The sequence below is a fragment of the Podarcis erhardii genome (assembly GCF_964252035.2).
Source record: "Podarcis erhardii genome assembly, chromosome: 7".
Lineage (NCBI taxonomy): Eukaryota > Metazoa > Chordata > Lepidosauria > Squamata > Lacertidae > Podarcis > Podarcis erhardii.
This window is the reverse complement of record NC_138511.1, coordinates 30,275,670-30,290,242: the sequence shown is the minus strand read 5'-3', so window position 1 is coordinate 30,290,242 and position 14,573 is coordinate 30,275,670. Positions and strand designations below refer to the sequence as shown.

The window sequence follows — 14,573 nt, the reverse complement described above, 5'->3', positions numbered from 1 at the left end:
GAGGGCCCTAGGCTGGGGAAGGCTAGAACAGATCGGTGCCCAGCTAGGTCGGCTGAAGGGACGATGAGGCAGCTTCTTGCGCATCATGTCTTATGGTTTTCCAGAGTTTTCCTGCTCCACTATATCTTTCACTCCAGTTTTGGGCAAAGACCTTATTAATCTCTGCTTTGTCTTCCTTATAAAAGACTTTAAAAAAACAAAAAACTTCCAGGTGTTAAAGGTCATAGCTAAGCCCTCCCCCCAAGAGGCAGGTGAGATTATACCATTACATTCATTCCTTTTTGCCTACCATTGTTTGTACAATTGCCTTCCTCATTGTCATATTCCATTGGTCTGTGCTGTGCTTTGCGTGAATCTTGAGTTCTAATTAACAGGCTTTTAGGGACATTTTGACTCTAAGTAAAAAGTAAAGCAAAGCAAACGCAAGCATTGGACAGATTAAGATGAGTTTCTGAATGATGCATTTTGCTGCTGGATGCATTTTGCTGTTTATTGGGTATGTTTTTTGGATTTCCGTATTTTGATATTATTTTTAATTGTCGTGTTTTTCTTTTGGTTTTATGCTTTTTTAAAAAAAGTTTTTTAAAATTGCTTAGGGACATTTTACTTGTGCCCAGAATATTAGATGTGTCAGGCTGCTATCCTAAACAGACTTACTATTAAACAGATATTGTATGTGTTAGGGTTCTCATATTTAAAAAAGTGAAAACCTGGATACAGTGTTTTTGCCCAAAATTTGAAGTTCTTAAGCTGTTTTTAAGAAAATTCACCAAAATTTACACTTCTGACATGTGTTGCCATATGTCCAGACCCTAGTGTGTGTGCATTTAGAAGGTTTCGCTGACAGTCTATTTTTTAAATTTTATTTATTATTATGAGGCACTTCCGGAAGCATACATTAATGGCTCACCTAGCACCAAGAGCCTGCCCCCCCACCCCGGCTACTTTTTAAAGAAACCACCTAGCCTGATAAAGAATTCTTCCTGCTCTATTTCACGGCATTTTGTTTGGCCTCACAAAGGTTTTGTCCTAATATGGGTGCTAAAACCTGTATCATTTAAATATTTTGAAAATTTCTAAACTCTGTACATATATTAAGAAATAAGGCAGTCCCTGTCTGCAGGCTCATAGTCGAGTACCAGAGGGGTTGGGGCAAGATGCATGATGCAAAAGAAAAAAGGAATTATGGAGTAGCCTGTTTTTTGTTGGCAGATGGATTTGCCATGATGGTCTTCCTGGCAGCCCTAGAACAGCTGGCAGTTGGAGCAGAGTCTTTTTGCGGAAATAACACCGGTTACCTCATTGCAAACCATTTCCCCGCCTTAACCTGTTTTCCAAACTGCCATTGCATCTGTGCGCTTTCTAAAGCATTTTTCCACCCAAAGCCTTATGAGAAATGGTTGAGGGAGTTGAAGAAGAGGAGGGGACTGAGATGTGATATGATAGCCACCTTCAAATATCTGAAGGGCTGTCATATGGAAGATGGAGCAAGCTTGTTTGCTGCTGCTGCCAAAGGGCAGGACCCAAACCACTCAGTTCAAACTGCAAGAAAGTAAACACTCGGAAAAACTTTCTGAGGGCAAGGGCTGTTCAACAGTGGAATGGACTCCCTCAGAAGGCGGTGGTTGGAGGTATTAAAACAGAGGCTGGATGGCCACCTGTCAGGAATTCTTTAGCTGGGATTGCAAGGGGTTGGACTGGATGACCTTTGGGGGTCCCTTCCAACTCTGTGATTCTATGAATTTATGCATCGTCCTTCCGGAACCTCCCTTATGGTTGTGTGCCCTACGCTGCTCAACAAGCTTCGTAAATGGTTGGGACCAGAAGCTCCCTTCTTTAGTCCAGCGGTGCGGGGAAACTTGCAGTCCGAGGACCGGATTGTCTTCTGGTCAGCCTTCCAGGGTCCACATGCCGGGGAAGGGGGGGCAGAGGCAAAAATAGGCAGAGCAGTAAGTGTGAATTTTTACCTTTGCGTAGCCGGCTAGTTCTCAGGACTCCCACATCTGTGTCCCATCCAGGCAAGCAAAAGGAATTTGTCCAAGTCCAAGGACATATTCCAGTCAGGCAAAACAACTCCAGGAGGGTGCAAGGCTTGGCCATGGAGGGGTTTGGGGAGAGCTCTGAGGGGCAAGCCAGGAGCTCTGGACGGCCGGCCCCTGACTGATTTGTGCCTTGGAGCACAAATCTTCCGTCAACACCATCGCTGAGGTAGTAGATAGCTCAACGAATATGTTGGCCTGGTGTGTGGCCGCTGGGCAAAAGGCAAATTCCATGCTAGGGATTATCAGGAAAGGAATTGAAAATTAAAGTGCCAATACTGTATCACAACGCCATTACACAAATCTACAGTGAGACCGTATTTGGAATAATACTGTGTACGGTTCTGGCTGCCTCACTTCAGAATTATTGTAGAGTTGGAAAAGGTTCAGAAAAGGGCCACGGAAATTTTCAAGTGGATGGAGAGTGACTCCCCTATGAGGAAAGGTTGTGGCATTTGGGGCTTTTTAGTTTAGAGAAAAGGCGGCAACATCGCAGAAGCTTAAAAAATGATACATGGCATGGAGCAAACGGACAGGCAAACATTTATTTCCCTCACTCATAACACTAAAATTCAGACATCCAACGAAGCTGAACGTTGGAAGATTTGGCACTGATAAAGGAAAGGACTTCGTCACGCGGTGCATAAGCTGTGGAACTCACTGCCACAGGGACAGTCACCAACCTGGATGGCTTTAAAAGAGGATTGGGCAAATGCATGGAGGGAGAGGGCTGTCGATGGCTATTCGCCATAATGCCCTTAACAGTCAAAGGCAGCCATGCTTCTGAATCCCAGTTGCTCCTCTGACGTTCTTATGAGGTGAGCTTTGCTCTCAGGGTGAATCCTTTGGTAACCTGCTTTTTCATCTCCTCACAGCTGTAGCCGGCTGGCCACCCGCACCCACGCACCCCGCCATCTTGGCCTCCTCCGCCCGTCCTCTGCCGCCTCTCGGGTGCCCTGGATGGTTACCATGGAGAACGAGCAGCTGCCAGCCCCCCCTCCGACCAGCAGCGCCACGGCAGCCACGGCCACCAGCAATGGACGCCAGGCAGGGCCACAAATCTCTGTGTACGGAGGGATCCCCGATCGCCAGACCGTTCAGGTAAGTGGAAGAGGGCGGAAAGGCCCTCCTGTTCGGAGGAGCTAAGGCAGATGGGGAGAAGACGCCCAGGCTTGAACCAGGATAATCCACTCCCTGCTTGCCTTTGTGTCTGATCCAGCTGAGGAGTTGTGCATATTGTATTGTTGTTTTATTACATTTACAGTATATCCCACTTTTCTCCCCCGTCTCCGTTTTGCCCTTGGCATACAAGGCGCTCCCTTTCTTCATTCAGTCCTCACAACAACCCTGTGAGGTAGGTTAGCCTGAGAGGTCAGCAACTGGCCCCCGAGGTTGCACCCAGGGAGATTCACGGCCTATGAGTGGGAATTTGAACCCTTCTCTCCCTGGTCCAACTCACTAGCCCCACAACCTTGACTCTCACTTATAGTAGATTAATACGCTGCCTTTCCCCCCATGTATCTCAAGGCAAAGTACTTGGTTGCCCCGTCCTGCCCCTTGTTAGTTTCTTTTCATCCTGACAACAGTCCTATGAGGTAGGTTAGGCTGAGAGATAGTAACTTACCCAATGTCCCCCAGTGAACCTTGTGGATGAGAAGGGATCTGAACCCCGGTCTCTCCTGGGTCCTAGCCCAGTGCTCTAACCACTACACCATGCTGCCTCTTGCAGATGTGGGAGCGTGTGGAAGCATAGGCAGCCTGGGCCATTTGGGGCTGTTCGAATACAAGAACATCTCTGATGGGTCAGGCCAATAGAGCCCTTGCAGCGTGGCAACCTGACTCCCATTCAGGAGGCCTATGCAATGCCTACTTACTTTCACACACACACACACACACACACACACACACACACACACAATATCAAGGAAAATCTGGACTATTGACTCCTGTTGTCATTGTTGTCATCCTCCTTATTATTCTATTTATTATGATTGATTTTTAAATCGTTTTCTAAACCACTGTCTCAAGTCGATTTACCTATAAGATATTTAAGAACAGTTAGAAACACAGAAAAACAACATAATCCATTTAAAACAAAGACTGATGGTAAAGACCCCTTTTTTTCCAGCTGGGAAAGCCGGTCAGAACAAAAACGGTTTCAGCTGTTTCCAGAAAGTGGAGCTAGTGGGCGCCTAGGGATGCTATTCCACAGGGCAGGGGCAGCCACACTAAAAGCCCTGCTCTGAGTTATTGCAGAGTGGACTGCGGAAACTCTCCCGCAAACTGCAGTGAGCTACTGGGTGTGTAAGGGATAATAAGGCGAGTTTGAACTCATTGAGCCTTTCCATGAATGAACCACCAAGAACTGCAGAATTGGCTGTGCTGTAATGTATGGAATCTGAACCGAATATTTTATTTACGCATCAATTTTATCTGGTATCGGTGAGGCAGCATCGCCCCCTAGTGGATCTTCGGGAGCAGTTGCATGTAACCTCTTGAGTGTGTGTGTGTGTTTGTCTCTGACTTGAGAGAACAGCTGATGCTCCATGCAAAATTAATGACCGAAGGGGATTTGTGCCTTGATGACTGTCAAATGCTGGACATTTGGGAGATAACCCATCCTAAGAGGAGCCTGCTGTGGTTTTCTCCTTCATGAGCTGCTGATCTTAGCATGCCTCCTGGTTGGGAGATGGCCACCTTGGAGCAGGGACTCGTTCAGGAGTGTAATGAGCAGCCTCCTCTGAGAGCAAATCGTTCTGCCATGTCTCTGGCTGAGCCATCTAAAAACCAGCCAATGGGCCAAACAGTTCTGCCCTGGAAGGAGGGTCACCTGCTGCCTCTCTCTCTCTCTCTCTCTCTCTCTCTCTCTCTCTCTCTCTTGTTTGCTTTGTTCTCCCAGTTTTAATTTAGTTATTTGGAAGTTTTGGTTGGTTGGCAACAGCTGTGGATTTTTTATTTTTTATTTTTTATCTGCCAACTGGAGGGATGCGAGTGGCGCTGTGGTCTAAACCACAGAGACTAGGGCTTGCCAATCAGAAGGTTGGTGGTTCGAATCCCCATGATGGGGTGAGCTCCCGTTGCTCGGTCCCTGCTCCTGCCCACCTATCAGTTCAAAAGCATGTCAAAGTGCAAGTACAGTGGTACCTCGGGTTACATACGCTTCAGGTTACATACGCTTCAGGTTACAGACTCCGCTAACCCAGAAATAGTACCCCGGGTTAAGAACTTTGCTTCAGGATGAGAACAGAAATTGTGTGGCGGCAGCGCAGCAGCAGCAGGAGGTCCCATTAGCTAAAGTGGTACCTCAGGTTGAGAACAGTTTCAGGTTAAGAACAGACCTCCGGAATGAATTAAGTACTAAACCCGAGGTACCACTGTTGATAAATAGGTACCGTTTCGGCGGGAAGGTAAACGGCGTTTCCGTGCGCTGCTCTGGTTCGCCAGAAGTGGCTTAATCATGCTGGCCACATGACCCGGAAGCTGTACGCTGACTCCCTCGGCCAATAAAGCGAGATGAGCGCCGCAACGCCAGAGTCGGCCACGACTGGACCTAATGGTCAGGGGTCCCTTTACCTTTACCTAAAGCGCTTCCCAGCCCAAATCTACCAAGGCAGTTTGCAGTAAGATGAAATAGTAGAATCATAGACTTGGAAGGTACCCACTAGGGTCATCTAGTCCAACCCCCTGCAATGCAGGAGTCGCAGCTAAAGAATCCCTAACAGGTGGCCACCCAAACTCTGCTTAAAAACCTCCAATGAAGTAGAGTTGGTCACCTTCCAAGGCTTTTAAGTCCCCCACCCCTTTTTAAAATAACAATAGTGGGGGGTTTTTCTTCATTTTCCGATACACAAAGAGAGCCTGCTTTTTCCTTAGCTTTGAAGTTTTGGATTAAAAATCCGTTTGAGATGGTTCGTTTACAAATGAAACAGCTTGGTCTTCCTGTGTGCAGCTGGGAGCAAGCAATGCCTGTCTCTCAGCCAGGATGCTGGGGAAAAGGCTTTGGATCTATGTTTAATAATGAGATTGGCCTGTAGGTGTCCATTTATTCAACATCTTTGTTTGGGTTGGGTAGAACCATAATGATAGGGGGTCCCTCCAAGAACCCAGAGTGCGTCCATCTTGCCTAGTACCATTAAACAAAATACCAGGAAAATGGTAGGAACTTGGTTTTGTGTGTGTGTATACATATACATATACATATACATATACATATACATATACATATATATATATATATATATATATATATATATATATATCCCCTCCTATATAGCTGTCCCAACCAGGAGCCTTCCTGGGTTTCAAACTATTTATTTCTCTGGTGGTTGTTTTTTTTTTTAAGGATCTGATTAAATACTGTATACAATTTCATTCTTCTCCAGTTTGTGCAGTCCCAGTTTGTCTAGATACACACCTGTGTTGTTAAAGGAAAACAAATTGCAGTCTCTCTTTAAAATGCCCCCATTTTTTTGCTCCTGAGCAGAGATCTTCTTTGTTTCCATGCTGTGTGGGTTTGATTCCCCCCCTCTCTTGGTTTTGCTTTCATCTAAAAATGGGAATTTCCTTTGGTCAAGGCTGCTTCTGGAGGTGGGTGGGAAGCGAGCCGCGCTTCGGATTCTCCTGCATCCTTGCAAGGTGCTGAATGGAAACTTTATCCTGGGCCGCCTCTCCAGCTCCCCGCCCCCCTTGCTCGTGGGGGTCGGAGGCCAAAGGCCAAGGGTCACCTTTGTCTTCACCCAGGGAGGCGGGGATTTCCTGGAGACAGCCTCTGGAAAGCGGGGAAATCTGGGGCCAGAGGAATTGGGGGCGTGGATGGCAGCAAGGGGGCTGGGCAGGAGAACTCCTTTCGTCCTTTGAGTATCATGTCCCCCAAAGCTGTGTGTTAGGATCTCCTTGTGCAAAGAGGCTCTTAGCTTTTGCTGCTGGGTCTGCCTGCCTCTTCACCCTCCTGGGCCACCCATCGTCTGAGGCCTCTCATCCCGGAGTCCTTGAAGAGGCCCAGCTGTCCTGGGTCTTCCCCACGGGGCGTAAGTACCCGCATTTTCTGCAAGAGCTTTCGACAGCTTCTCTGTCCAGAAGACTGCATGATTCTGGGGGGTCGAGAGGGTGGAATGGGGTCCCCTCCCTTGGCTTGGAAGCTGCCAGGGTCCTGCATTTCCCAGTTGGGGGGTGGCGAGCATTGGAAGCACAAATGTGATTCCCTGCCTGCTCCAAGAGAGTTTGTTTATTTCTTTTATTGCATTTATAGGCCATTTGTTTTTGCTCAAGGAGCTCAAGATGGCATATGTGGTGTTTTTTGCTGAAAGAGGCGGTGACTGGCCCCTGAGTGAGCTTCATAGCCAAGTGGGGATTTGAACCTTGGTCTCTCAGGTCCAAATTCTCAATTAAACCCCACAACAACGTTGTGAGGTAGGTTAGGCTAAGAGCGAGTGATTGGCCCAAGGTCATCCAGTGAGCTTCATGGCCAAGTGGGGATTTGAACCCTGGTCTCTCCCAGGTCCTATGAACAAAAGCGGTGTGTGTGTGTGTGTGTGTGTGTGTGTGTGTGTGTTCATGCCAGGCCACACCATCCTATGGAACTCTCTGCCACAAGATGGTCGAGATGCTGGGAAAAGGTTCTCCCCTCAACCCTTTCTTTGCTTTTGTTGCAAAGGCTTGCAACTGGTGCAGGGAAGTAGCTCTGTGCCCTAAAAGTGAGGGGGGGGGGTTGAATTGGCCTTCCTATTTTAAGCTCCACGGTATCTTGCAAATGGGGAAGGGATGGAGCCCAGTGATGGAGGCCCGGCTTTGCATGCAGAAGGTCCCAGGTTCCATCCCCCACTTCATCTCCAGGTAGAGGTGGGAAAGAGTCCCTACCTGAAATCTCGGACAGCCTCTGCCAGGCAGTGTAGACAGTACTGAGCTAGAAGGACCCAACAGTTTGGCTCAGTGGAAGGCAGTGTTGTGAACAAAATCAGCCCCTTTTCCCTTATGGGGTATCCAAGAGCCCATATATAGTCCTTATGTAGGTTCCCTATTGGTAGGAGAAAATAGCAGAGGCCAACCAGAGAATATTGAGAAGCAAAGCAGCTAGTAAGCCTGATCTTTATTGATCTGTTGCAACAGGGTGCTCCCCTCACACGCAGGAAAGGAGGAGGAACCCAGAACAATGGCGCGCAAGGCCTTATATAGACATTTTAAATTCCCTGCCCTGGAGCTCAAGACCACCCCTCCATACATCTTACATACATCACAGAAGGGGTGTAACCCAAGACCACCCCACACACACCTACATCACAGAAAAGGTGGTCTAAAACAGAAATTGGCCAAACTGCGGGAGGCGGTGGAAGACAGGAGGGCCTGGCGGACTCTAGTCCATGGGGTCAGGAAGAGTCGGACATGACTAAACAGCAACAACAAAACAGAAATCTGAGTGACTTGTTTATCTTGTCTGACAGGTTACCTCTTTAATGGTCACTTGATTGGATTGCCTGCTTACTTGATTAGATACCATGGGGAGCCTGGCCAGTCTTTTGTAATGATAAATATTCAGTAATGATAAATACTTAGTTCCTGAGTCAGGTTACAGGCTCACCCTATTCAAACACAGACATATCCTTAAGACAGGATTTGTGAAGGAAAAGACAATGGGGAGGCTTTTCCATTTTCCTTTGACCTTGCAGAAAAAAAACATTTGGTCAGTTTTGGGGACAGTTTGGGAATCAAGAATGGTTCCAGGTCGGTCTTCCTGTGCTGATCTACCATATGTACGTGCTTGGTTGGTACACTTATGAACATTTAACATATATCTAAGACCTCAAATTTCCTATCACAGCAGTTTCCTATGTACTCTGCCCACCAAATCATTGTTGTATCTTGCCAGGAGAGTTTGTGTTTGTGGGAATTGTAGCATTGTAGAGTTGGAAGGGAACCAAAGGGGCAACCCCTGTGTGATTCTCTCCTTGATGAGGGGTTATAAGGGTGGGAAAAGATCATGGTCCCCCAAGCCATTTATGTTGATGCTTCCAGGGGAGGAAGGTTTATTACTGTTATTGTTGCAGAGCTAAAGATCCAGGTTGTTTGTGTAGCTGTGTCTATGGCTTTCTTGCCTGCTTGCTTGTTGCTTGTGTTTTGTGGGGGTCACTTGTGAAGTATATCACACACACACCCCCGGGGTGGGGTGGGAGGAGGCTGGGAAAGTGTGTCCTCAGCTTTGGCTGTGTTTCTGGGTTGAAATATGTCCCATTCGCACCTTTGGCTCTCTAGTTAAATTGCCGCTTGGTGCGTGTATTTTGCATTGAAAAAGCTGCTTGGCTCAGAATTCAGCATAGCGAGGGTCTTTGTTTTCGTTCTGGTTTAATTTTTGAGGCAAGTTTCTAGTCCTCTTTATGTCTGCAAAGGCTGGTTTGTAGGCGGCAGCTGCGGATATGGAGATGAAATTGCAAAAAGCCAGAAAGAGGTTTGGGATGGGATGAAGTAGCCTGTTTTATTTGCTCAATTCTGCGCCTCCCCTTATCCCATAGTGATGCCCCAAATCGGCCATGTCAGGCAGCCTCTGTAAATAGATGGAGAAGCATCCTGTTCTTACAGTGGCCAACCAGATGCCCCAATTGGGAAGCCCACAAGCAGGACCTGAGTACAAAGATTCAAAAGCATTGCTGCCTCTGACCATGGAGGCAGAGCAGAGCCATTGTGGCCACGGACAACCTTCTCCATGAATTTATCCCATCCTCTTTTAAAGCCATCCAAGTTGGTGACCCTCACTGCCACCAGTGGGAGGGAGTTTCCTAGTTTAACTACGTGCTGCATAGAGAAGTCCTGTCTTTTTACCTGTCCTGAAACTTCCGACATTCAGCTTCATTGGATGTCCACGGATTCTGGTGTGATGGGAGAGGAGAGGGAGAAAACCTTTTCCCCCTCCACTTTCTCGGTGCCCTGCATCCTCTTACACACCTATAGCATGTCCCTTCTTCCTTGGCTTTAAAGGTAAAACCTTCAAATATTGTCACCCTTTCGGGCATTGTACCCTGTGATAAGAATTTTAAGGTCTTAAAGTCTTGACAGGCTCTAGGGTTGTGCGCTCATCTCACTCTAGAGGCTGGGAGCCAGCGCTGTCCGCACACACTTCCGGGTCACATGGCCAGCGTGACAAGCTGCATCTGGCGAGCCAGCGCAGCACACGGAACACCGTTTACCTTCCCGCCAGTAAGCGGTCCCTATTTATCTACTTGCACCCAAGGGTGCTTTCGAACTGCTAGGTTGGCAGGTGCTGGGACCGAGCGACGGGAGCGCACCCCGCTGCGGGGATTCGAACCGCCGACCTTTCGATTGGCAAGTCCTAGGCGCTGAGGCTTTAACCCACAGCGCCACCCACGTCTTAGATATATATTAAATGTTCGTAAATGTACCAACCAATCACGTACATAGATCAGTACAGGAAGACCGACCTGAAACCATTTTTGATTCCCAAACTGACCAAATGTTTTCCCTGCAAGGAGGGAGGGGGGTCAGGGAGCCTTCGCATTGTCTGAGGAATTGAGTAATCAGCATTTTAATTGGTGACAGACTATCAGGAAAGACAATCAGGAAAGGCAATCAGATAACCCAGCAAACAGGAAAAACAACATTCAAATTTCTGTTTTAGACCATCTTTTCTGTGATGTAGGTATGTGGGGGGTGGTCTTGGGTTACACCCTTTCTGTGATGTATGTATGATGTTTCTGGGGGTGATCTTGGACTCCAGGGTGGGCAATTTAAAATGTCTATGTAAGGACAGGCACACCTTGGTTCTGGGTTCCTCCTCTTTACCTGCGTGTGAGGGGAGCACCCTGTTGCAACAGATCAATAAAGATCAGGCTTACTAGCTGCTTTGCTTCTCAATATTCTCTGGTTGGCCTCTGTTATTTTCTTCTACCAATAGGGAACCTACATAAGGACTCTACATGGGCTCTTGGATACCCCATAAGGAAAAAACTGCAGATTTTTGTTTACAACAACTCCAGAACTGTCTGCCATGCCCCTGGAGCTCTGTGGGGTGCTTGTTTTGGGTGCACATAAGTCTTTCTTTTTAAAAAAGGAAGCTGCCGAGGAACTTTTTTTTTATCTATTGCTTTAGCATTATTGTCCCCCCTCCCCCAGCAAGGAAGGGGCTGTGGGGAGTGCCCAGAAGGTTTGCTTAAGACTCCCTGGGGTATCCATGAATGCTGGCAGAGGGCAGAAGTGATGGATGGAGGATTTCGTTCCTTGCAGGCAGCTTAGAAATTCTCTGCAAGGTCAAAGTTCTCAAGACCCTTGCTGATGCCGGTTAACCTTTGACCCCTCCCCCCCCCAAAAAAACTGCTCCTTTCGGTGGAAGCTTGGCAGTACTATGAGGTATTTAAACTCCCATCCAAACCTTTATTCTGTCATTCTCAAGATGATAGATAGATAGATAGATGATAGATAGATAGATAGATAGATAGATAGATAGATAGATAGATAGATGAAAATATATTGGATCTGCATTATTATGACAAAATATAAACTGTTAAGAAGTATAAAAGGAAATAATAAAAATAATTAATAACATGAGTCTTGCTTATACAGGTTCAAGCCATTCCGTATATAGATATCTATATATCCACACACACACAGTGTATTGGCTTCATATTTTCGTAGCTGTAACAAACTTTTTTTTAGGTTGGTGGTACTCTTAATTTTATTAACAGGAGTGAATATCCCACCCTTTCTATTTTATAGAGCAAGTGTGAGGATTCCAGTCTCTTTGCAAATTTTGTAGTTTCAAGTGTCTCGATTTATTTATCAGCTCAGTAAAGAGGTCTCCCTCCAGTGTGAATATCCTTGTTTTTATATTCTGCGATGTGTGTCAGTGAGAAGGTTGCTGTTTTCTGTTGCACTCAAGTCGTCCTTGATTACCCTTTTAAATGTGAATTTCAAACTTGCTTAGGGTTTTGTTGTTGTTTTGCAGTTTTAATGTTTTGATGATTTGCACTTCTCAGTGAGATCCTACTGTGCTGTCTTGCTTGTGGAGCAAACTTCCTGCTTGTGCAAACAGGGTGTCTCCTATTTCTTCCGCCCCCCCCCCCAACCCCCTGGAGAGTTTTGGAACCCATCAGATTTGTCGGCTCAATGCTGGAGCTCGCCTTAAATGTTCTAATGCCCTCCTGGATCAGTGATCTTGGTGGTTTTTTAGAGTGTGTGTGTGTAGTTTTTCATTAATGTAACATCAACATTGCAAAAAAATACAAACAAAAAACCCCAAATGTTACAAAACGTAATACAGGAGCAATACAGAGGTTGCATTTTCAAAATAAAGGTAGAACAGATAATGGAGATAGATAAAAGCAGAAAAACACAGCAGGAAAGCCAAATTTCACTATTTGGTTGTATTTGGCACGTAAGAAATGGAATTCCACAAAACAGTGCAGAGATTTCTGAGGTTTTCCTCACTCTTAGAAGCACATAACTTGACAGTTCTTTTCTCTGCAGTAGTCTGAGTCCACATATTCTTGGGCAGCAATATGAGGTCTAAGTTTTCTTTCTGGGGCAAATTTGTTTTCATACTTTTTGTTTTGTAATTTTATACTGAATGAGTGTGTGTGTGTGTGTGTGCACGCATAATAATTCTTAAGCATCCTCCACATAAATCTTTTCTGAGCATAAAAGTGCCTCCAGCTTTTAGCTTGCAGGGCCAGGGGGTGGGATTTGTGCCCCCCCCAACCCAATGTGTGACAGTGAGAAGGGCCACAGAAAGATGGGATGCATCTCTCCTCTCCTTCCACCATGTGGCAAATTGCTTTGAATGTAGATTACATGCTGCTTTCACGCCTGGTGTGGTAATGCTTTCCTGGGGCTTGAATTTCCCAGACTCTATTCACCCCCCTTATTTTTTCTGTGGGGGTGGGAAACCGTTTTGCCCACAGCTGCCTTTGCACTTAACTCCCCATCCCACATGGTGTGCACACAGCCTTTTGGGGAGGGTCCCTTAGCTCATTGGAGTTGCACACTTTCCCCACCCTGGAGTCATTTTCGGTTCTAAAAGGATCTTGGGTTGCTGGGCTGGGAAAGATTTCTGCCTGTCTCTCTGCCTGGGACCCTGGAGAGAGCAGCTGTCTGTCAGGGTGGCCACAATGCTCAGATAGACCAATGGTGTGACTAAATATGCCATGGTTATTATGATATTTAGAACCCGCCTTTTGCCAGCTGCAGGAACCCCCTCCCAAACACATTTAAAAGGCTGTAGATCAGAATGCAGAACCAGCGAGGTTAACAGCAAAAAGATTATAGAGACCAAAATGGGGGAAAATTCATCAAGGACGGGAGACCTTTTACTGAATATTCAAAGAGTTACTAAGTGAGATGAAAACATGAGCAGGACTCAAATACGAGTGGCGGCATTCATTATTAAGATACATAGGTTAAAATGGATGTATGGAATAGCGTATGGGAAATATACAGCATTCAGGGGTGATATGAAAACCATGGAAGGGGAGGACGGGAAGTGAATGGATAAAGTAAATTTAGGTCTATGTTAAAAATTTGCAAAGCTTTTTTTTGGGGTGTGTGTGTGAAAAATATAAATAAATAAATATAAGGTCAAAATCAGCCAAAAATCCTTCTTCCTAGGGAACTTTGGGAATTGTATCTTCAAGTGGGTCTCCTAACAACGCTCAGCATCCTTAACAAACTCCAGCTCCCAGAATCCTCTGGGGGAAGAAGCCATGACTTTTGAAGTGTCTTCATAGTTCTTTAATCTTAAGGTGTGAATGTGACCTGTTTCCCCTTCACACACACCCAGAGGGGCGGGTGGTAGTTAACCCTTTCCCTTCCCAGCTGCAGCTCAGATAAAGAATTCCTCTCCGCCCTGCCCCTCCAGCTGCCTCTTGTTTGGGTCTTTGCCTCTCAGCTTGTTCACGGCCTGCTGTCCTTCTCTCGCCAGGTGATCCAGCAGGCCTTGCACCGCCAGCCCAACACAGCCGCACAATACCTGCAGCAGATGTATGCCGCCCAGCAGCAGCACCTCATGCTCCAGACGGCAGCCCTGCAGCAGCAGCACCTCAGCAGCACCCAGCTCCAGAGCTTGGCTGCCGTCCAGCAGGTAGGCCTTTGGGGCTCGTGGGAGAGGGCTGGAGGGAGTCCTGCTCCAAGTGGAATCCTCTGGGCAAGGAAGGTGGTCATTTTGTTCTATTGCTTTAGCCAGGATGTTGTTTATTGATTATAACTCGGCTTTTAATGCCATCCTTCCGGACATCCTCATTAAAAAGCTGACTGACATGAACCTTTCTCCTACCATCTGTGACTGGATTAAAGACTTTCTGATAGATTGGACACAAACAGTGAGGATTGGGCATGTGACATCTAATTCCTTAAAAATCAGCACTGGCACACCACAGGAATGTGTGCTCAGTCCCTAGCTGTATTCATTGTATACATACGATTGTGCATCATCTGACCCGTCTACTGCAATTATTAAGTTTGCGGATGACACCACCATAATGGGTTTAATAACAGGTGGAGATGAATCAGTGTATAGAGGAGAGGTCCAAAAAAATATCT

At 46.5% G+C, this 14,573-nt stretch overlaps 1 protein-coding gene across 1 annotated transcript in view; it reads left to right on the top strand.

Moving 5' to 3' along the window:
* PHC2 (polyhomeotic homolog 2) overlaps positions 1-14,573 on the top strand; it is a 58,935-nt gene that overhangs the window by 13,617 nt on the left and 30,745 nt on the right. The window contains exons 2-3 of the mRNA XM_081871462.1: positions 2,915-3,140; positions 13,957-14,115. Of these exons, the coding sequence (XP_081727588.1) occupies positions 2,915-3,140; positions 13,957-14,115 (385 nt within the window). The remainder of the gene's footprint in view (positions 1-2,914; positions 3,141-13,956; positions 14,116-14,573) is intronic.